This window comes from Ooceraea biroi, chromosome 5 (assembly GCF_003672135.1).
Source record: "Ooceraea biroi isolate clonal line C1 chromosome 5, Obir_v5.4, whole genome shotgun sequence".
Classification (NCBI taxonomy): Eukaryota; Metazoa; Arthropoda; class Insecta; order Hymenoptera; family Formicidae; genus Ooceraea; species Ooceraea biroi.
This window is the reverse complement of record NC_039510.1, coordinates 12060609-12085270: the sequence shown is the minus strand read 5'-3', so window position 1 is coordinate 12085270 and position 24662 is coordinate 12060609. Positions and strand designations below refer to the sequence as shown.

Genomic DNA, 24662 nt, shown 5'->3' with positions numbered 1-24662 from the left:
TGCTATCGATACCAAGTTATCGATTTAAAGTATTTCAATAATAATTTATGTGACACAATTGTCACATGCAGTAATTTTATAATACTGTAATGGCTGCAAATGTTTATGCAAAGCAGATATACTGACATTATATAAAATTATACCTCACATAATTTTTATAATTATTAAATCGCCTTAAATTAGGTTGATTCATCTTATTGCATTTAAAGTAATTGTCAATTCTTTCATTTCAATTATTTCATTTCAATTTAATTAATAGTATGTCAATCAAGTCAAATATTCTTAGACACACACACATTATGTTTTGCGTACCTCTTTATCTAAATATATCCCAAAAATGTATATATTGTAAATTATATTTAACAAATTATACAGGGAGTTTCAGTGGTATATACATAAATCTACCTAGAACTAGATGCGTTCATTAGAACTCACAAAAAACAACAAAGATTTTAATATTCTGTGAGTTCTATTAACTATGTGTGTAACACATACCCTGTATAATTTAAATATAATATTATCTCTTGTTATAAAAGTTTCATCGGTTTTTATTATAAATATATATGTGAAAATACTTATGTGTAAAAACCGACTGAACTTTTGCAATAAATTTATATCTCTTATTTAATATATCTTCAAATTTCTATGCTATCTTGCATATATATATTTTTTTTTCTGGTTCTAGATCACTATTGTGTTCGAATTCTTCTTCGAATAATTTCTAATATTTGAATGAACTATTTAAAGTATTTTCCATTTACTTCATATAACGAAAATATTTACGAATAGCTGACTCGGTCAACTTTGATTATAAGGCGGTTTCCTTCTCACTGATAATTTTAATTCCATGTTGCGTGAGAATCATCTTCACTGCCTCTTTATCGCGAATACTTGATTTCCGAACAGATCCCTCAGGTTCATTTTCCTTTTCTAAATTCTCCACCAGATTACCTGCGGACGAATTGAGGCACTCCACTCGATCATCAGCCGATCGCTGCAGTGATTTGGATCTTCTCGAATCTCTCGATATCAAGTTATCAGCAGATCCGATCAGCGTTGGATCCTTTGTGACTTCGAGCATCTTATCATTCGCTTTCGAGGACATTTTCGCTAGCTGAAGACTATCTACTGAAGAGTATCGTCTATTGTCTCGTGCACTTCCGCCGACATCCTCCTTTTTTCTGAACAAGGAACCCTTGCGACTGATTTTCCTGGCTCCACTCGTCAAGATAGCAATCTCGTCCTTGGGTATAAAATACAGCTCTCGCGGCTGGTCCCTAATCATCGAGGAACCATGGATAAACAGAGACTGCGACTTCGGTCTTCCAGTATCCTTGATTTTCTCCTTCTCGGAAATTCTACTTCGATCGTCTGTTGATTCAGTGCCACTCTGGAAGCCACAGTTTTCGATCTCGAAGCTGTCGTCATCGTCTCGCGGTTCGGCAACCTTGAAGGTATATCTGTCCGATGGCAGCGCAGAGCTCTGCTCGTAGCTACCGTCCACCTCGCCACAGATTCTGCAGAGCTCACAAGGGATCTCCTGAACTTTGCCCTCCAGATCATCGATAGGCTCCTGAAGATTGAGCGACTCACAGATATCGCATTCAATGGACTCATCGTCATCGGCCAACGAGCTGCAAGTAGATCTGAGTGTATAGAATGTCTCTTGATTCGGACTACTTACTTCTTCTTCTGTTCGGAAATTAATCTCGTTCATGTAACAGCAAATCGAGCAGAATTCGTCCGGTATGTCAAGCTGAGAGCCACTACTGTTTGCCTTCGATGGCGGCACGCCCAGGAATACTTCCTGCATGCGCTTGATGGACTCGTAGCTTTTCGATTTCTTCGAAAACGCATCATCCTTTTTCGGTTTTTGCATGTTTAATTCCTCAGACACGATCATCGAGTCTAGACTGCCCTGAAGAGGCACGTTATAACGACGCACCTTTCTCGTGTACACATCTTTGATCTCGTGGAAGTCTTGCTTCGTCTTATTTTCGGCGTTTCTTGTTTCTTTCATCTTTTCTTGTCTAGATTGTTCTTTCTTGTCGTCCATTTTTACACTCTTTTGCTCTTGTGCTCTCTTCGGGCTTTTCATGGAAGACATTTTCGAGGAACGTTGAGGAAGTTCTTCAAATCGAGATGCATCTCGACTATCAACTGATAGATGTTGTTTTTTCGTTTCGATATAACTTTCATGATCAATTTTAGAACTTTCCGGTTTCGCTAAAGGTTTCTTTGAAAAATCCTGAAAAACTTCTTCGAGTTGAGAGATCACGCGATCATTGATAGATCGATCGTAGTCTTTCATCTCGTTGCTTCTATAAATAATTTGACTTTTCCTCATCTTTTTAGGACTTTTTGTACTTGTAGACGTACGTGAAGACTTTTGGGAAGCTTTCTCTGAATCGCTAATGGATTTATCTTGGAATTCGCGGTCACTTTCACTGATTTGAAACTTGTCAGTTTTTTTAGGACTTTTTGTCTTCATAGAAATTGATCTTGGAGGACTTTGGAAGACATTCTCCACATAAGGTGCTTCTCGATCACTAATAGACTTATCGTGATCTTTGAATTCGTGCTTATTATCGCCAACATAAAGTTCGTCGATTTTTCTGGCACTCTTTGTTTTAGTAGAAACTATCTTGGAAGAGTCTTGGAAGATTTCTTTCATATGAGACATCTCTTCATTATCAATAATTCGATCTTTCTTCTCGATGTCAGTACTTGCATCATAGATCTGATCTTTTTTAACCCTTTCGGAATTTTCCATCTTCCTAGAAGGACTTTGAAATTCTTCAGATAGAAGCATCGGTTGATTATCCGTGAATCGGTACTGTTCTTTGATATCGATGTCATAAACTTGGCCGTCTCTGATCTTCTTTGGGCTTTTACGTGAATTCACAATGGATTTCAAATACTTGCCATCTATCTCAAGATTTGGATCGTTAGGTATTACCCGTCTCTCTGAGGATTGCGCGTCAAAATCACTTTGTTCTCTATTGTCAACGTCAATTTTATCGTTTGTTTTGATCTCTGAAAATAATCTTTCCTCGATGAATTTCTGTTGATCCGTTTCTTCGAGAGATTTTGCGCGATTATCGATCTCTTCAGTCGTAACATAATCAGGTTCCCCTTCGTAACTCTTGTGAATCATTGCACTGACCAATACTTGACTGTTACTTGACTGGATGTCATCCTTTTTGGCACAAATTTTATTATTACCTATAGAATCAGCTGTATCTGTTAAATATTCACTTTGATCATCAATATGTTTCGTCAAACTTGATTCGGCGGTACGTAAAGATTTTCCCTTTTCTTCTCCCTCGGAAACATATTGGCTAAGCCGATAGTCCTCCTTATCTACGCTAAAGTCGGAGAGAGCACACTCGTGTCGACCATCCAATGATGTCATAGAGACGTTTAATGGCGAAGCTGTTGCTTTGGTTTCTGAATATCTAACTTTGTCTAACTCAGAATCGGCTATTTCCTTCTTGAAGCTGATTTCCGTATCGTCCATTTTAACATTATTTTTCATAATTCTTTCCAAGCCTGATTTAGCTGATTCTGCGTCATTCTTCTCGGTATTATTTAATTCTAAATTTTCCTTATATTTACTTTTTCTCTCTTCAGACATAATTTTAGTGTCCGTAAGCTGTTCCGTCATCAATCTAGAATTATCTTTCTTTGTTACAACTATGTTATGACTAGAATGAGCAGGCTGAATCTTTACAACGTTATCAGTCTCAACGAAATTTGGCTTTACATCATGTATTTCTTTCTTAATGCTAATTTCTTTACTACTAATGTCATCCTTTCCTTCTGCGATCAACTTAGAATCCTTTTCCAGTTCAAGTTTGTTAAGATTAGATTGATCCGTACTTTCGTTATCAATTATTTTCTTCGAAGCAAGCGTGTTTCTATCATCTAAGTAAAATTCCGAAATATCAAATATTTCTTTCGTAGAAATAATGTTTTTACTGCAAATCTCAGCCTTGTTATTCGCAGTATTCTCTCTTGTTGGCCAACAGCATTCTCCCAGTCGAAGTTCACTAGAACTTGATTGATTGGCTTGAATTTGCATTGTCTCCCCATTATCAATCAAGCTTATATCAGCACTTTTTGTCTTAGATCTCAAATCTAAGACTTCATTCTGTCCCATTTCGGTTTTATCCATTGCTGTACTTTTTACTGTCGACTTATGAGTTTCTCTTAGTATTTCGCTAATATTAGAAGGACCAGGTTGTACTCTCACTATTACCTCACCATCATTGTTTGAACCTAAATCTACATCGGTAACATTTGCTTTAGACCTCAACTGTAAGACTTCTCTTTGTTCAATTTCAGTTTTACCCTTTATTACACTTTCTATTATTGACTTACAACCTTCTATTGGCAACGTTTCATTAAAACTCGACTGACCAGGTTGAATTTTCAATATTATTTCATTTGAACCTAAACCGACACCAGCAACCTCCGCTCTGGACTTTAGATCTGACATTTCTTTACCTTTCACATTGCTTTCCACGAACCTACGATCTTTATTTAATGCTAATTTACCAGAACTTGAAAGGTCAGGTAAAATCTTTACTATTATCTCACGATCATCGTTCGAACCTAAATCAGCTTTTGTTTTAGATCTTAAATCGGAAAGTTCCCTCTGTTCGATCTTAACTTTATCCCTCGCGATACCTTCCATTGTGGATCTACGATCCTCTGATGAAGAATCAGACCGAAACTTCGGCTCGTCGGGCAGACCTACCTCTACAATTCGCGCAATGCCGATTTTGTTGGCGATGACCTGCTTTGCCTGACCCGGGTACGCGGCTTTAGCTACGTGCTTGATGTTGCCATTGTCGACGTTATTGCCGATTGTGTTATTAATGAATTGCTCACGAGCTTCGTCAAGCCTACCACCACCACAACCTGCATTCTGCAGGTTTTTGCGTAGCACCACCGCGTCCGGCACGTCGATGGACGATCTCACGGCGATCTCGATCGGGCTCGGCGAGTCCATGGTTACATCGCTGGGTGACGGCGTTAGAAACGCGGCAAGGTATCGGGGATCTATATGCAGGTAATTGTTCGCATTCGGCGATGATAGTTCCAACTTACTTCAGTATCCAATTGGCAGCGGCAGCGTGAAAAACACGACAGGTTTTTGTAAGACATCGCTTTCATTTAGTTGTAATTTCATTGAACTGCGTGGGTTCGTTCTGCTATATTTTCTGTTATATTTTTATACGGTTTAACATTAATATTTTTAGTAAGCACAAAATTTGAGTTTTCGACAAATCAATAGAAATTTATAATTGCATATGCCGTGTAGTTTAATTTCGAGTAAAAATTAACCAATTTTGCTTATATATTAGCAATATCGACTAAATATCTTCTTTAATTTATTTGGAATACATGAAGTCATTACGAGCCCACGCAACTAATGAAAAATTCACAAAACGAAGATCAAATTCGATTCAATGACAATGTTTATGCGTTATTTGTTATGATTAAAATTATATTTACAAGTATATCAGAATTTTTGTCAGTGAATGGAATTATTTAATTCAAGGTTAAATTATTTATTCATTTATTAAAAAAATGTATTAATATTAAGAAACAACTAAATTGTTATGATTTATTTGTAGCAACAATCCTCAGCAGACAAAGATTTTATGAAGTTTATAAAACAATGGTACCTATATACTTTTAGAAAAGTTTATTAATACGAAAATTTCGTTTTTAAAAATAATCAAGATGCATTATATGCATTATAAGGCTTTATGTTTTTATATTTTATTTTTATAACAATGTTCATATATCCTCATGTAGACTAAGAAATTTATATGATATCTGCCGAGGATTAAGTATAGGTTTCTAATTCTATTTTATGCTTATTTTATTTTTCTTATTCTATTTCCATAGCATTGTGCCAAAAAGCTCGCAGTGATCTTACATGCTATAGAGAAAGGAATAGATAAATAAAATAGTAATCTGCAAAATATATTAAATATTAATAAAAATACATAAATTTATAATAAACTCAGTCCGTATAATTTAATCTAAATAAAAAGAACAAAAAATAACATAACGAAATGTATTGATCATTAATTCTTACTATAGTAATCTGGTATTTTTACTATAGTACATAGCTAAACATAAGCTTGTATAAAATGTTATACATCAAAATTTAATTACAATAAATATATACATATAGACGCACATACGCAGAATGCAGTCAGTTTTTACAAGATAATGTACATTTTAATAGAAGACAGACAGGAAGACTAGATTGAGAGACATTTTACAAAGAAATCCTATTAAATTTGGATATTATATATAGCTGAATTATGTACATGTTATTTATAGATATTCCGCCTTTGTACATTTGCAAAATCCAAATATTATAATCGATATCATGATATAAAAAGACAAAATGTAACGTTTCTTTATACATGCAAGTACATCTATTAGAAACAGTTCCTAATGCCGAAAAACAATAAGACTTTTATAAAAATAGTACTTTGAGCTTTTATTTTTATGTTTCTCTTCTAAACATTTCATTATCAGTTTTTTTACTTATTACTAGATATATCTTTATAAAGTTTGCTTTTAACTGCATTTCAAGTATAATTAGTCTTGTTTTATTCTTAAATTATGATTGATGAATCTGAAATTTATGATTGATGAATCTAATTTTTAATTGAATATGTTCAGATTACGCATAACATTACATTGTGTCATTCTATACATGATTGATGATGGAAGAACATACATTATCCTTATAAAAAAAAATCATTATTTTCTACACAAGATACAATTCTTTTTTGCATTGATTCTACATTATTTTCTGTACAAAATTAAAAATGTCTTGTAATACGATACTTACAGGAAATATTATTATTAATCGAAATATCACAAAGAATAATCGCACTTATTCTTTTTTATTAATTTTACTTCTTTTTATCTCTCCTGCCTTTTCATTATTAATCATATTGGATTATAACTTCAGATGTAAAACTACGAATCTGTTCCCTAATATTACATAATCTAACATGAGGATTCTCATATTAGTAAGAAAAAGGATTAACATTTTATCTCAAGTTTCAATTCAGGACACATATCGAGAGACTAGAAAGTTAAATATCGACTATAAAATCTTATTTATTATTCATAATTAATCTTAACGCAGTATCAGCCAACTCTGCGATTCCAAACACATCCTAACTGTCTTCAAAACTTTTAATCTTCTATTGCCCAATATAACATTCAAACCACATACTGATTTTAATTATTATAATTCTGTTTTCTTTTTATATTCTTCTCTCATTAATTTTTTTAATTTTGAGATTATTGTGTAGTTATTTTTAAGTTTAATACTTTCAGACTCGTTATTTATTTTATGTAATTTACATCTACACGATTCAAAACATAATTTGGGCAAGAGAGGATCGCTGAAGCAAATCAGAGCAACGACAATATCAAATTAAGCAAAATAACTCCAGCGTTACTAAAGAAAAGTGCGTTTATACAAAAAATTCGAGACTCACATTGTCGTGTCTGGCGCTCTCGCATCGTAGATCTCGTGCTTATAAATATAATCGATCACGGAATCCTGCAGCAGATATCTGACGCTTTCGCTGCGTTTAAGAGCTCGCCTGATTCTTGTTGAGCTCACTTCGTTCGGTATCCATTCAGTCACGATGCAAATATTATGCTGAAAACGAAGAAAAAGAAAACTTAATCTTAGAATAGTTCAAGATTCATGAAAACAACGCTTGAGACTATTTTTAAAGATCGATATCAACGTGTACCAGAAATATATTGTTTCAAGATTAGTCTATAGATAGAACAATTTATTGATTTCCCTTAGGGTTGAGATTAAGTCTATATTCTAAATAAGTATGCAGGATGTTTCAGAGTGATGCTACAAGCAAGAAGAGAATGATTTTACATGAACAAATTGAAACAAAATATTTTATACGAAACTTATTTTGCAGAAAAGCACTTTACATATTCGCCAAGTATGCGTACAATTTTAACCTTGTCTAGTCTTAACGGAACTCGATATACGTGATCTCTGCATGCAAATATTACAAACAGCAAATTTTCTTTTGTCCTGCTAAGTTACCTTTGTTGATATTATTCTATTCTATTATTCTATTGATGTGGCTACATATAACAAATAGAAATATACAGATAAATTTGATGACGAAAACGAAAAGCAATTTCACGTGACTGTCCGTTTAAACCACGTGAGCCACCGATGGTCCACGTTATTGCATTTATTATATATGTTCATAAAACATGAATCTGACGAACTGAAAACATATTACTACGCCACGTGACTCAACGATCACCCACCGTACGATAATTATACTATCTATGATAATTATGTATATTAATGATATCACTGAATATTTCATGATAATGTTTCTTCTTATACAAAGTTATCAATATGGTCTAAACGGAAAGTCCAACGTGGCTCATCGATGGCCAATGCCGCACTCAACATATTAAAGAAACCATCAGTGTTTTTAGCTTTGAAGATTTAATACAAAGGGCACAGTTATGTACAGGACAAAATGGGCAACACTTCTAACAAATTTTTAGTTAATAAAGAGCATAATGTATTGAACGTGTGCAAGCATAATCGAAGAAAAATAAGAAAATTGTATTATATTTACCATATGCTTAGAAAGAATGTCAGAATCATAGATAAACTTGTTAGGATTGGAACCTTCTCTAGTGATAACCACGAGACCATGTTCACCGACGATTGCGTCGATCTATAACAGAAAAATTAATTAATTTTTTACTTTACTGTATTATTTATTGATTCTTCATACTATCATCTACAAATAAAGAGCTTATTAACAAATAACATAAGCTAACAGTTATGTGACATACAAGTCACAAAACTTGACTTTTAAAATCTTAATAAACAGAGAATTGCGTGATCATCTTAAATGAATAAAATAATTAAAGAACACTTCTAATTGAGAATAATAGATATTTCTGTATACGACATACGTACATCTTCCTCAACCCAAAGTCCAGGAATGGCAAAGCTCTCCAAAAGATCCGCACCGCACAGTAGTTTGATCTGTATAGGTGTATTGTCTGAACTGTTTTTCACATTCTCTGGAATCCAGTCCGTGTCTTCTGTCTGCAAGTGGTGTATAATATCATTGGAATTGGACAGCATAGAGTTGAGCAGATTCTGATGGTGTTGCAGAGATACGCGGGTCTTAGTCCAACAGTTTTGCCTGGTTTCCCACGTGCTCAACCGAATCCAATCACTGTTCTGCAAGGCTAATCGTAGCATTGAGCATCTGTGCATTGCACTGGCCAGTTCCTTCTTGGCATACGCATCGTGCACAGGGGATATCACTCCACCGACGACGACGTGTGTCCCCATCCGATGCAAGTGGTCGCGAGCGATTTCTGCAAAGCACAGATTTGACATAGACATCTCTTATCTTCTGCATAAACATTATAAAGGTAACGGCAATTGTTGATAATACTTATTCACAAAAATTATCAAGATATATTTATAATAATATAAAGTGTAACATGTTTATAATAACAATGGAGGGGGGGGGGGGAATGAAAGCTGACTGAGAAAACAAAACGCGCAAAGAACTTTTCACAGAAACGCGTTATATTACGCAAACGCAATGACAATCTGCACGCGTGACAGCGACGTGACGTCACACGTGCGGACAGGCTGACACAGCGTGACGTGCTGTGGAGATGGAGATAATACTGTACGAACGAGATTACAGCGAATTCAGTGCATACGTACCGAACATGCGTAAATGCATATTGGTTGGCGGATTGTAGCTCCCACATGACATCAAAATCACACGCGTGGGCGCCATTTTACGCGCTCGCCACTCACCGCCGCATCGACGGCTGACCGCGCCTCTGTCACCGACAAATCGACCCGCGACGCGACAGTAACGAAACCACGACACAGACGTTGTCAAGTCATATAACCTACTAAACGCGTTCACAACGATCAGCGCGCGCCATGCGCAGCCATGCGCCGACTGCCGCCACGTTATCTCTAGCATCGCCGACCAATAGTCGCTTCTCGCTTCTTACTTGCGCGCTACCTAGCGCGAATTTTCCATTGAGGATGAAGCGAAGAAAGGGTGAAACGTAATATTAAGTGCGCAAATAAATTTGCTTTTTCTTGAAAAAAATGAGCCTTTATTTATACTTATATTTTCTTATTTTTGAGAGGAGATTCGTTAGCTGTCGATAGGTGGAGAAAAGTATTAAGAAATGATGGTGAATATTTCGAAAATTGACATATTTATTACTTTCTTGTAAATAAAGGGTTAATTTATTCAAAAAAACCCTGAATTAACTTGCGCACCTAATAAAAATAAAAAGGGAAAAATATAATCAATGAGAGATGGAGCGAACTGACGTGAGTGCAGTAATTACGTCATATTGTGGTTCCTCACCAATGCGCAAAATTCGATGTCAATATGTTAATTATATATATATTAATATTAATTAATAATGATGTTATACTTACATATAAAATACTATTTCTGTTGTTTGTTTGTTTCCAGTTCCAGTTGCACCGCGATTTTCATCAGAGTATTGATGATATGTTTGGCTCCGAGTTTTTTTATTGCACTCCTATATGAATACTTATTTATAGTGTCGAATATAATAAACATAGATTTAAATATATAATACACAAATTTTCATGAAAATCGTACTTCAGTATTACATGAGCTTTTCGATTTTCCAATTTTTCATAAGACGTACTGCTTCGTGATTTAGAAAATAATATGGAATTATAATTTTAGATATACACACACGATATTTTTATGATTGAATCATCTCATGTTAAAATGAAATGATTGATTATCAAAATATTTACTTCATAATAATAAAAATTAAACTTTCAGATTCATTTCGTATGAAATCTTTTCTACCTCTAGAAAATCCTTTTTTTTATCCGCTATCTTTTCTTATTCTACAAAGTTGACAAGAGGGATTGGTTTAGTAATACACAAATCTACTTTTATTCACATTTTTTTGTCTTTTCTTTCCGTTGAATCATCGAGGAAATAATCGAGAGAACAGAAACCTCTGTGATACGAATAGCAATTACAGATAAATATGTACAATAATATATAATAAGTGATGGTTGCCTTCTTTCTTACTCTTCTGCTTCAACATCGTCGCGCCACGCTCAACGACAATCAACTAATCAAGATTTTAACCGTAATAAATCGCAAAAACCGGTCTTTCTCTCATACATCCGTCTCCATTTAAGCATTAATCATTAACGATCATCGAATGTTGCAACAGTATCGACGAATTGACAGAGATGCTACCTTCTAAATCAACCGACAGCGTTTCACATTTCGGAATCATCGCACAAAATTTATTACGATCAACTATAATTATGATGCAAGATGTTTAAGCATTCTTTCTCAATATAAACATATTACATAAAACAATTACTCGTTTATTTTATTTTGTTTTTGTTTCTTCAGGTTCTATATGACTTGAAAACGGTTTCTAGAATGCAAACATTTTACATCATTCTCGATATTTACTTCATCCTAATTTCATTTTATTATTGTGACCATCAAATCTGCACTGTTATTTTTATGTTTCTCCATTTAACTTTCTTCGCTTTTCATAAAATTCAAATTGTTCTCTCTCTCTCTCTCTCTCTCTCTCTCTCTCTCGCTCTCTCTCTCTCTCTCTCTCTCTCTCTCTCTCTCTCGCTCACTCTCTCTCTCTCTCTCTCTCTCTCTCGCGCTCTCTCTCTCTCTCTCTCTCTCTCTCTCTCCTCATTCTCAGTCATCCTCTTATCAAATTCAAGCTATTTCATATAAAGTGAAATGGGCTATCTGTACATCAAACAGTTAGAATCTTATCTTCTCACATATTTGAACTAAGGCAATATTGCAATCGAAATACCTAGCTTGGTTTTTTTTAAATTTCCTAAAATACTCAATTAATTTCTTTCAGAACACATTATACGTTTAAATGTTTTGATTTCTAATCTTTAATTACTGCATCAATATTGTAGTTTTAATAATTTACTCTTTGTATATGTATAATATTTATCATTTTATTTATTTTTTCGTTTTCCTCTCTACAGCACTTGCACACAAGATGTCATCTTTTACTTTCAAATTAGGCATTTGGGAAGCGTTAATGATACATGTATAGATTATTGATAGTTCTATATATATATTTATAATATAGTTTTAATCGTGTCTCACACCGTCTGGTTGTTTTACTTAGTATACTTATTTGTTTTTCTACCAATAAAATAAAAATAGGAACATGAGTCCTATTTTATGACGTGCAACAATCAAGAAATTTACTTTTATCATTTCTATTCAAAGAAATCAAAAAACTTAATAGTTTTTTACGAAAGAAAAAGATACTTGAAAGAAAAAAAATTCTGATGCCAAGTGCACAACTATCCCACTTCATCCTATTTCAATGGACACTTAATGGACACATTCTGAGATGCAAACTTTAGATTTTAAAACCAGCACTCGACGCATATCACACTCTCTCTGAACACATTAAACTATCATTAATACAAGCAAAGAAAAATAATCGAAAATAAAGAAAATAACCAAGACCAGTACAGTTAGCCCAAATCACAGTTATTCCACTCTACTTATTATAATACGCCTCTTTTTTTTATTTTTCTGCTTTTCTCTTCTAGCTGTTTATCAAAGTTATCTCTTCCGATGTCGATTATTTGCTGTTATTCGGATCGTGTTTAGTAATATTCTCGCCGTCTTTTGCGCGTAATTATGAAGGCCTTGGATCTTTCAGTCCTAAAACACCCTCATCTTCCTATCCTAAATCCAGCATCTGGATCGTGAAGAATTCTCTCATCTCTTTGCTTATTGAGTTAGTGCTAGGATCTCTGGACTCTCAGATGACACCCTCATCTACCTATCTTACGTGACTCTTGGATCCTTGAGAATCATTTGATTCATAAGGATTTTTTTCGGGTTATTTGGATCCTTAAAAATCTATTTTCCGATTGCCGCATTACATAGCTCTTTAGATCCACGATTCTTAGATTTCTAGATACTACAAGATCCTCAGATGTTTTTACTCCATGATAAAAACATGTTGAATCTTGGATAAAATTCAAATTTAGCAAAAAGCAATCGTCATTGAATCTATGAATATGATCATTCTTTTATCTTTGCCTTTTAAGTATTCTCTTTCTCGCTAGAGATCCTTGAATTCTTCGATCATCACAGTTTGAGGACTTTTGAATCTCAGGAATCGGAAGTTGTCATGCAAAAATCGATAGGACTTTGCAACAACCTACAATATTGAATTTGTCGCTTAACGAAGACATTGTCCATCATTATTATCATTTTCTCTTGCCCTTTCTCCTTTATTATCATCTTGGCGTTACGTTGTTCCTTCAATTTTTTTCCATTTTATCTTGCATCGATGCTCGAAGATCGTCCTCCGGCTATCTTAGTTTGTATGTAATACGTAAAAAGAACGAGAGATTGAGTTGAAAAATTTCACAAGACTCGCGTAGCTCAACAACGACTGAGAAAAGGACCGCACTTTTCATCTGAAGGAGTGTCGCCACGCTATATTCATATTTTTCTCCTCACTCTCTCACTCTTCCTCTCAATCGCGCTCAAAAATTGATACATCGACAGCTTTCATTATCTTTCAGTCCATATTTTGCATGTGAATCGCTTCGATGTACAAAGAGTCATATAAGCATTGAGCTCAAAAGTATTGAGGCACAATAGCTTATTACAATAAATGACAAAATTTGCAAATATTTGCAAACCACTAACAATTTTTCCTTAAAAATTGTTAAAAAAGAGAGCGTCTTATAGGAAGACGATCTTTGAGATGCAATGTCGAACTTCAAACACTCATGAAAAGTTTGTTATATTGTTCGCTTCTTGAGTGTGTCTCCCTTTAAACGGTAAACATCTAAATCATGAAAATGACAAAATGTTAAATGGTGAAAAAGGTGTCTTTTAAGAGTGACACACACATTCCAAAAACTTATCGAAATAAAATCCATGTTTCATTCATATATCATTAAAGAAAAATTTAATTTGCGTTCGTACTAATTAAGATTAAATTCGAATTAAATTCGCATCTCACAACAAAATTAAATTGAAGCTAAATCTTTGGATTCATCAACACTGTATTCAAATTCAATTCACACATATTTATTAAGAAATCCCTTTAGTATATTGAATATAAACACAATAAACAATTATAAAAATAATATAGTAGTGGAATTTAATTCGGATTTAATTTATATGAATATTGTTGTGGAATTAAATTCAAATTTAACTCTAGATCGTATTAGTCGAAACAAAATATAAATAAAGCTATGGAGATAAAATTAAGATCTTACTTGAATAATCGAATATTAAATTCAAATTTAATTCACATCCTTCTAAAAATCGCGTCAACTAAGTTTTACCTACGTCCTTTAAATCCTTATTACGAGTACTGTAGTAATAGTGTAGTAGTAGTGTAGTAATAGCAGCGATAGTAGTAATAGTTATAGTAATAGTAATAGTAGTAGTAGTATTAATAATAGGTTTTTTTATTCCTTTTTCTGCTTAAGCATCTTTTTTTAATTCTTTAATTTTTCTGATTTCTGATAATCTAATACACATCTAAAAATAACACCCATTTTTTGTTTTCATTACTATCTGTATTTTTATCTTCAGCCTCTGCCTTCTCTTATCTCGAGCAAGCGTTACTTAAAAAACTTGTATTAATAATTCCATCTTGCATTCGAAGATCTCCTCGACATTAATGTTTCTATTAGAAACAATGAATAATTAATTTCTAAACAAAATTAATTCCAATTGTTAAATAAGAGTTTATAGATTAAATTAAGTTAAAGCCAATTATTAATCAGCTATTAATTATCATCTGTTTACAATTGCGTGATAGAGACATTAATATCGATATAAAATATTTGTTATCAAAATCTTTGATACTGTTTAATTAACCAATATTAATAAACAATAGTTATTGATTAAGTCAGATTTTTCATTTATCGCTTTACTTGTGATACTAATTTTCACGAAGATGAATTTTTGAATAACGATAAAACGAACGTAACTATTTAATTACACATTAAATTTTAATTAACGTATTTTCCAATTTCCATCGTTTATTTTATTTTATTCTGTACTATTTATTGTTGCAGCTCCTATCATCTCAGTTATTAACTTGACAAAAAGATTTTGTGTATCTTGTATTTAATATAATATTGAATAATTTTGTTTAGCAGAAATATAAAGAAAAATGATCTATTTTTATTTCTTAATGCTTATTTTGACGTCTCAATTCACGCGATTATATTTCTTTGCATTTAAATTGTTTATAATCGTATATTAACATATTACCGAAAAGTATATACTCATTTTTTTGTTAGATCTTTCTCGAGATTTTTCTCTTTATCTGGGAAAAATAATGTAGGAATAAATTTCTTTTTTAAATTTAATTTTTTAACTACTATAACCACAATATAAAAATTGTAACAAAATCATAATTGCTTTTAGTATATATAAGTTCCAGAATAATATTAAATTATTTAAACAATTTAGGTTTATTTGAAAATTATAAAGTATGTTTCGTGGAAATGTATTTGGAAATTAAATATTCAAATATGTAAAGATAGCAAACTTTGTGTTTTATTAAAATTATATTCAATCAGAAAACAATTTATTTGTGATTTATTTATGACATGTAATTTTCCAGTAATTTTAATATAACAAAGTAATGTTGGTTTTAAAAAATTAATAATTTAATTTTAAACTAGATGTTCCAGAATTTAAAGAAAGGTTAAAATCTTTTAATTTATTTTATAATTTATAAGAACCGGTTCTTTTGTTCGTAATTAATATTGTGGATATAAGAAAAAGAACTTTTAAGAATATTTTACAATTTTTATTAATTACGTTTGCTCGTTTATATTTCTACGCAGAGGTCTCATTTACTTTTGCACTTATTTATTATTTTTCTTTTTTTTTGGTTTCATTGTAGTTGCTAATTTCTTGTTGGTTCTTAATGATTCCCTTGTTTTTCTATCCCACGTATTTCTGTGATTTCTTCCAAGGACTTTTCTAGAGTTCAGACAAAAGATTTAAATGAATTGTACGATCGAACTATTCGAATAGTTCAAAGTATAAACGTTTGAGCTCCAAGTTTGGACAGTTCGAACACAGAACCAATGATCGAACTGTTTTGTTTGCTCCTTTTTCACGACACATCACTCACTTTCATTTTACTTTGTCTAAATTCAGGCTTGAATTGTTTGAACATACTTTCAGGCCCAAATGGCTCAGACGATCCGAATAATTTAAGATTCAATCCTGAAGTTTGAACCGTTCAAATTGTTCGACCATCGACAAATTCTGAGCACTAGACTTCGTCGTCCTGGCGTACGAAGATCAACGACCTCATTTCTACTTCAAGTAGCCTCGTGTTTTAATTGATAATCGGTGATAAAATAAACGACAGCCAACGTTATTTCTTGCTTTCATCATGTATTTTAAAACAGATACCTTTGCGATATCGCTTTTATAATGTAATAATAATAATTTTAAATGTATTAATGCGCAATTATAATGACAATTTAATTTTTACTTTATACAGATATCCTCTTTCTATTGAAATGTATCCCAGTATACAATACTCAACTAAAATATTAAATATTCAGATGCGATATGTGATAAAATAAAAACAAAATGCAAAATAAATGAAGATAAATCAGACGTAATGCGATAATACTTCATAGTATTCGATACAGTTAATTTTATATCATAAACACTACAAAAATATATTATGTAATTTTAAAAAAGCTTACCGAAAGACAAATGCAAGATTACATGCATTACGGCGACCAAAGCCCGCCATTTGTAATTGTGATACACTCGCCGCGATAAACTTACAACCAATATGATTGCGATTTAAATATAGACGATTGTTGATACAACAATCGATATTCAATTCAGTATTAAAACTCGCAGCGTGCCTCGCAGAGAATAATTTGCTCGGCTTGGTCACTCTTTCGGCGGGATTTGATCTTGTCCTTTAGATCTCGTAAATCATCATTCACAATTTTACTCTCCGACACCTGTCTTTCTTCCGTTGGCTGCTGCTTCGTTTGTGTGTATGTGTTTGTGTGTGTGTCTCCTGTCTTTCAACTATTAACTTTTTATTAATTCAACTGTTAGATAATTAACAGTTAACCCTTTAACTTATATTATAAGCTTCAAAGCTAAATTTATTCAAGTTAACAAATTAATTAAGTCTTTTAAAGAATTTTATGTCGAGAATCTAGCTTTATATTATTTCGTTTATTAATGTTGGAAAAATTTTAATTTTTATCAAAGTTTAGAATTAAAAGTACATAATTCTTTTTTTATAAAAACTTATCATGTACAATTTCAAATCTTTTGTTCTTTAAAATTGCAATTTCCAGCAAATCATTTGGAATTATAATCTCGCAAATTTTAGTGTAAAATTTTGACAAAAATATAACATGTTCAATTTCTTGATATCTAAAAATTATCGGGATTTCAAAAAAGATACAAAATAAAGAACATCTGATAGAAATTTGTAATAAATTTTCGTAGTTTAAAGTTTTAATACATTTAAGATTTTTTATGTTTTTAGATATATAGATTCTTCACTTTTTTCGAGTTTTAGGATACTCGTATTCCTGTATTCATGATACACTTTTATTAATAATATATACTACCGAATTTTAGAATCTTTATTCATTATATAATACTGTGCCATATATAAAATGGAAAATAATAAATGATAAAATTAAATTATTTACAAGATCATAAATTTTACACGAAGTCCCTTAATTAAAAATAAAAATTTAAGAAAAATTTTTTTATAAATAGAGATAACTTATTTTTCCTAATTCTTTAATATATTAATATTATAATAAAAGGAATTTCAGAACTTTAATTTTAAATGTTACCAAATTGTTCAATGTTTAATACTAAACTTCACTAGAATTTTGTTTTCTGTTATAAAACAATTTTACTATCAGTGATATAATACTGCATCAATAATTTAGAAGTAATAAATATCCAAAATAAACATTGATAAATTAAATGAAACAACAAAAAAGTTTACAAAGTACAAGATGAATTTATGAAAGTGTGAAATGCAAATTATTAATCAAACGTGGATAATAAATTGATTCAGTGCACACGAATTATCATTTTTAATAATAATTAAAGAAGAAACGAGGTTTACAACAGTATTGTATCTAATTATAGTTTCGAAAAAAGCACGAAAAACATAATTTGAAAAATTTACAAATTTGAAAAATAAATTGTTCTTGATAATGATACTTGCTTATTTTATAACAAGTTTTCCGGTTTTTTTCAATCAAATAAATTGCTGGCAATAATGAAGCCAAAAGTATATCATGTCTAAAATAATTGACAATAAAAAAGTAATTCTATATTTTTATCGTTTCTTTTTACTTTATCCTAAAAATTATATTCTTGACGTTAATATTTATTTAATATTATTTTCTTACGAAATATACATATACTTAAAACTTTCCTATAATTTATTCATATATGATTCGATTTGCACATATGTTTATATTTAAATAGTATTACATAGGAACAAAAAATTATAGAAACGCATATATAATCAATCAAAAAAGATGAAACTAAAATAATATATATAAAATTGAAACGCTACATATATACAGGGTGTCCGAATACCAATTTATAATAAATATTGTGATAAATTTCTTCATAAAATTGGAAAAAACATCTTAAACAAATTACCATGTCATGCTTTAATAATTAAAAATATCTCTTACTTGCAATTTATTGTGAATTGCAAGAATTTTATTTGATAAGTTAAAATAAAAATTAAAACATTATACTCTATGTACTATGAGAAAAAGTTAAAGGGTTAACCGACAGCATTCTGTGAGAAAACATTTTCCGAAATATGCTCGTCACAAGCGTTCATTAGTCCACTGTTTACCTATAAATTAATGTCCGTCTTCGGAGATCATCCGTTATATTTGGTAATCAGTCTATTCATAATGCATACCGTCCAAATCAGACTCTACAAATGCTCTAAAAAAGTTTCTCATCTTTCATCTTTTGTTCTTCATCGAAAACTATTCATTTTCCGACACCTTTTTAGATTAGGAATTGAAAGCGCTGTAATTTTCATGAATTAGATATTCCATATCATAATTCCATGCCATATGCATATTACATTTATGTTAAACTAACATTTCTCAAGGATTTGCAGTCCTCCAAGTGAATAAATCCTGCTTTCTAATATAAGAAATGTAAAGAACATTATTTTGTAAAATGAAAGTATGAATTATATAATGTATTGTTTCACGTTAAATCCAAATCATCTTTACAAGACTATAGCATCGAAATACGAGCTTGGCGATTTCGATCCCCGATCTAGGCTTTACTTTGTAGATCTGTGAATGATCTAGAAATAGCTGAAGATCATTTTTCGTGAAAAAGAAACACGTCACATAAGAAGATGGTAACAGGCCCGAGAACATCTTACGAGGGATTCGAGGAATTTGTACTCTTCGAACGTATATATTAGAGTGTCTCTTATTTCTTTTAAATTTTTCATCAATTAATTAACTGCATTCAGCATCTTATCGTTTTTATAATAATAGAAGAGAGAAAAGTTCCTTAAATTTTTCACAATTTCAATTTTCAATTACTTTCAATTTAAACAAAATGTTAGATTCAATAACTTAGTTTTTATAGTAATAGACTGCATTAAAATGATTTGATTAATTAATTATCCGACACAAAGCAATGTTATTTCTAAAAGTGTAATTTTGAGATCAGATAATATAGAGCAAGTTAAAATTCCTAAGATTTGTTCTTGATATTAATATATTTATCTCTCTTTTTCATGATTTTTAATTTTCACCACGTCTCATAGTTTAAACTTAGTACTTTTTAGTCCTTCTTGTATTGTTATTCTTTATATAAAATTATTTATATAAAATGAGAGTCAAGGTAGAAATTCTCTTTTCTGAAATGTTTTCCTCTCTTGTTTAGAACATGAATAAATTTGAAGAAATTCGTTATGAACGAATTTCGTAGAAAGCAAACTCTGACAAGTTTTTCTATTTAATTATATGTCTGTAAATAAGAGACACTCTTTCTCTTTTTCTATATATATTTATGTATATAAACATACATACATACATATATAACACACATGCGCGCACGTGTGCATATGTGCCTATGTAATGAGACGTCACTTACATGGTAGTATAGTTATCAGTTTACTTTTTTGTTTTATACTTTGTTTTACTTATTTAATTACAGAATAATAATGCCTTAACATACATATATACATACATATACATGCATATGCATATATGTATGTATATGTATATTTGTGTGTGTGTGTGTGTGTGTGTGTGTGTGTGTGTGTGTGTGTGTGTGTGTGTGTGTGTGTGTGTGTGTGTGTGTGTACACGTGTATCTATATCCATTCACTTGTCTGAGTTCTGTAAGTCTGCGCTAAGTCTGTTAATTAATCGCAATGTATTACTCACGGAGAAAGCAGCCATTTATTTCGTTTCATTTTGTTCCATCCTCTTCTTCAATCATTAAATATTCTCCTCCTTATTCCTTCGCTTTAAATGGTGTCGATTTTTTTTTAATATATTCATTTATTTTTGTATATTTTATTTAGCAAGTTTGTTTATTTGTCAAGTTTGTTTGTTTGTCTAATAATTGTTTATTTTAATGTCACTTTATGGAAGAAATCCGCGGTTTAGTTTCAGAAATAACTTTATATTTTACTAAATAATTTTTGCAATTTTTTTTAATTAATTCCCCCTAATTTTTATACATAATTTCATACTATAAAAATAATTTTGCATTTTATAAACTCAACATATATATATACTTTTTATAGTTAATTCCAAATACTGCATATAATTTTTGAATTTCGAATTAAATAAATACTTTAACGGATAAATCTGTAGAGTAATTTTATTATATCTCATTCAATATATATGTTACAAATTACTTTAATAAATAATTTTTGTCTTAAATTAGGCGGATTGTTCCATCGTATCAAATACTATCAAATTTTTCAATCAATTATATTAACAAATTTCTAAATTACATTTATAGATTCATAAAACTATACATAAACTCGTTTCTCTAAAAATTTTATATGAAATAAATTAATTTTACTTAATTTCGTTATTTTAATTGATTAGATTACTTTATAAATTTAATTTTGTAAATTTATAATACACTTCCGTTTATACTATTTTAAAATTCTGATTGCTTTAGAAATTTATTACAAAACTAATTGAAAAATTGGAGAATTATTTCTGAATCAATCCGCATAGTTCAAAATAATTTTTAATTAGAGTTTTCAAAATAGATTTCTCTTAAATCAAGTTTTTGTTTCAAATTATTAATGCAGAACTAAACCGAGAAGGCGCGCTTTTCAGTAATAGTGAAGTACCAAAATCATTAATCAACGTTTTACTTTACGCGTTTCTGCGACAATTTGAACCAAACCTGTAATAAAATGAAAAACTTTCCCATATCTTTTAACATTCTTATATAGTTTTCCCATTTTTTACTTAACTTTTTTCTCTTTCTCCCATTCTTTCTCCCTTTCTCTCTATCTCTCATACACACATATCCTCTCTCTCCCTTTCTCGCAATCTACGTTCTCTCGATATATCTGTTCGTTCTTAAAACTATGTACAATGCTGCTGCAATCGTCAGCACTCGATAATTTACAACCTGCATTGTTCTTCGCATTCTTCCAGTTGCTCTTATCGCCTTCCTCTTCCTTCTGCCTCCGTTCAACTATCTTTGCCTTTTTCTTATCTCTCGTGCTTATGTTCCTTTTTAGTGAGATTAGGCTTCCTAATAATGGCTGATTTTCTTTCTCGTTAGATTGTCTTTGTTTCTTTTATCTTTTTCATCTTTTTTTTAGTTCTGTGCATTTTCTCTTCTTTTGGTTATTCTTCTTGTCTTTAAGTTAATCTTTTTCCTCTTTTCTTTTACTTTTCTCTCTTTATGCATAATATATGTAGTTCTATGTTTTACTTTGTTACGGAAAATGTGCAATAACTCGTCGATTTGTATTTCCAAGTCCTGATAAGTCATTTGTCTTCTCTGCGATTGGACGTTTTTTTTTGTAATAGTTACTCTATTTAGAATGCAAACTCAGATTCGGCATGGTATTTATGCTTTACGCATATTCTTCCTTAATATTCTCTCTTCTTCTTTTGTTAAGATTGAAATCAATCTGTTCTTCACTTTTCCTGCTTCTGTCGAGTCTTTCGTAGAGTTCACATTTTTGCAGAGTGGCCTGTTCCTTCTTCTTCCTTCAGAATAGTTTTCTCCTTTCATCTCTACTCTCTTTTTCTTTGTATGGATTCCTTGATAAATGTCTTTTCTTCAAGTCAATTGCTCTTCTTCCTTTGCCGGTTTCTTTTCCATCAAAAGCATCAGATTCTTTATAGTATAAACTATAACTAAAATGGTATCAAAGACGATTCCGTTTTTCCTATTTTTTGTTTCTTCTTCTTCATGTTGCAACTGATGTTCTCCGAGTTTTCCCCGAATTCTCGCCCCTCTCGACTTCCGCGATATTCGAAATCTCCTCTGTTCTTTGAAAGTCTTTGCAGAGTCGAACGGTCTCTCAAAGACTTTACTCTTCCTTTTCGTAGTTTTTCCCAGCCAGGCCATTTTAAAAGGACGAAATTGCACAAATACGAATTTAAATGTGTACTTTATGTATGTATGATGTTTATGTGTGTATAAATCGATATCTCGTACGCCGTTAATTTTCGTACGCCCCGATAAATCTTCCTTTCGCATCACTTTTCCCCCTCCCCCACCCCCTGTTCTTCTATTTATCTTCCTCAATCGCTTCTTCGTGTGCTGTCATCACGCCATCTCTTTGTCTGCAAACAACACAGAGGAAGCAATGTGAGAATTTATTTTTCCAACTTCTAATTTCCCACCCCCGCTCTTCTTTTCTCTTCCGTCCCTCAAGCATTATCATTCATTTCTGTCTCTTTCTCTTTTGCCCTTTTATTTCCTTCGCGACTTATATATCCGTAAGAAATTCCCCTGTATACTTAGCATACGGTCTTTTCTACTCTACTTCTCATCATTATACAATTCTCTTAAAACGGACACGATACATCCGTTTAAATTAATATTATCTTCTTCAATCCAAGGCCCTTTTATGTCGAAATTAATATAATATATTAATCTGTGTTTCTACCTAAAGATTATCCATCATCTCAGAAAGAGTCAGCCTGGAGGTGGACATTGCGACACCACTGTCGCTACTACTCTGTACGCTACTATGGTCATCGGTGTCCGATTGGTTACTTGTATAACCAATCACGTCCACTTCATCTGTAACAAAAAGATTAGATCTCTATTCATAATCTGAGAGAAAACAAGATAAAACAAGATAATAAAATAACTTTTTGTTCGCACATGTAACAGAAAAAGAAACACAAGTCAAAACGATTAAATATATCTTCTATAATATAATATGACTAATTTAACATTTATTACACGTAAAATTATTGTCTTTAACGAAAGAATTCTTTCTCTTCGTTTTCTTTTTTCCTGCCATTTACGTTTCTTTATTAGATCTCCTATATTTCTGTCATTTCTTCTTCTGACGAACTCGCTTCATTGTTAAGTATCAGATTATTGAATCTAAAGTTACTAATATTGCAATCTTTACGTTCAAGACTTACGTAAATGAATTGTTCTGTATAAAACTAAAAATAAGAATTTGAAGCAAACTCTTTCCAACTTCGAAAAAATTTCTTCCTAAAATCAGGCACGCAATGACTGACCACCAGAGAAGAATGAAGAAACAAGAATGCGTTATTATGACGTCTTACTGTCGAACGAAGAGATAATCGGTCACAAGGCAAAGTGAGGAAAGGGAACGAGAGTGCATAACACGACAGGGAAAGACTGGCGGATGTACAGTAGCCATGACAGCCGCTAGAAGGCACCATTCGTAGAAGACGAGGGGGTGTCGACCACACTTGTGAACCACCCTCTGTCCTCCCTCCCCCTCTTCGAGCCACTCTGGGCCGGGGGTATTTTTCCATAATCAATAACATGCCTCTATTCTCGTCACACTAAGCGGACTGGCCTGCCCTCGTCACCGCCTGCCACCCTCTTTCCCTTTCTCACCCTTCTACGTCTACGACATCGCTAACCTGTTCAGGTAACAGTGGCGCTCAAAATAGAAGCAGAAGAATGAAATCCATAGTAAGAGTAACACAAAAAAGTAGAAGGTACAAATAAACATAAACAAATATAAATATACATATAATAATAAATAATTAAAAATTGTAAAAAACATTAATTTAATTATAGATTACAGTATATCACGAAATTTCATATGCAAAATAAAATAAGGCATAAAATGTAGAATAAATCATTTTAAATGGCTGTGCATATTGATCGCTATGAACACACGCATGCACGCATACACATAATGGGCGAAAAGAAAAAGGAAGAAATGCGGTTTGAGAGGCACTGATTAAAGCGACGGTTTAAGGGTAACATGAGT

The 24662-nt window shown here is 31.8% G+C and overlaps 2 protein-coding genes and 1 long non-coding RNA gene across 5 annotated transcripts in view; 1 reads left to right on the top strand and 2 right to left on the bottom strand.

Annotated features, from left to right (window-relative positions):
* Positions 1 to 664: 664 nt before the first annotated feature.
* On the bottom strand, positions 665 to 10670 carry LOC105281061. 2 transcript variants are annotated; one of them, XM_011342018.3, is made up of 5 exons: positions 9806 to 10079; positions 9035 to 9444; positions 8685 to 8786; positions 7548 to 7714; positions 665 to 5114 (listed from the first exon to the last, which is right to left on the bottom strand). In XM_011342018.3, the coding sequence occupies exons 1-5, from the start codon at positions 10074 to 10076 to the stop codon at positions 809 to 811; spliced, it is 5256 nt and encodes a 1751-aa protein (XP_011340320.1). In that variant the 5' UTR covers positions 10077 to 10079; the 3' UTR covers positions 665 to 808. The 2 variants fall into 2 exon arrangements, with proteins under 2 accessions (XP_011340320.1, XP_026825684.1); XM_026969883.1 differs by lacking the exon at positions 9806 to 10079 and adding an exon at positions 10550 to 10670 and having other exon boundaries at positions 667 to 5114.
* On the top strand, positions 10092 to 11150 carry LOC113562007. The gene is made up of 2 exons (XR_003406560.1): positions 10092 to 10438; positions 10587 to 11150. It is a non-coding gene; the product is annotated as an uncharacterized LOC113562007 (long non-coding RNA).
* A 10563-nt stretch (positions 11151 to 21713) lies between these two features.
* LOC105281062 (max dimerization protein 1) overlaps positions 21714 to 24662 on the bottom strand; it is a 30303-nt gene continuing 27354 nt past the window's right edge. Inside the window, exons 6-7 of one of the 2 annotated variants that reach the window (XM_011342020.3) lie at positions 23340 to 23476; positions 21714 to 23013 (exon numbers count right to left, since the gene is read on the bottom strand). In XM_011342020.3, coding sequence (XP_011340322.1) covers positions 23340 to 23476 — 137 coding nt within the window. In that variant the 3' untranslated portion in view covers positions 21714 to 23013. The remainder of the gene's footprint in view (positions 23014 to 23339; positions 23477 to 24662) is intronic. The other variant, XM_011342019.3, reaches the window with a different exon arrangement.

Coding starts and splice junctions, on each gene's coding strand:
- LOC105281061 (XM_011342018.3), bottom strand. CDS start 10,076: ATGCTAGAGATAACGTGGCGGCAGTCGGCGCATGGCTGCGCATGGCGC. Junction 8,787..9,034: donor GACTTTGGGTTGAGGAAGAT/GTACGTATGTCG, acceptor TTTCTGTTATAG/ATCGACGCAATCGTCGGTGA. Junction 5,115..7,547: donor AGAGCGCCAGACACGACAAT/GTGAGTCTCGAA, acceptor TGGATACTGAAG/TAAGTTGGAACTATCATCGC.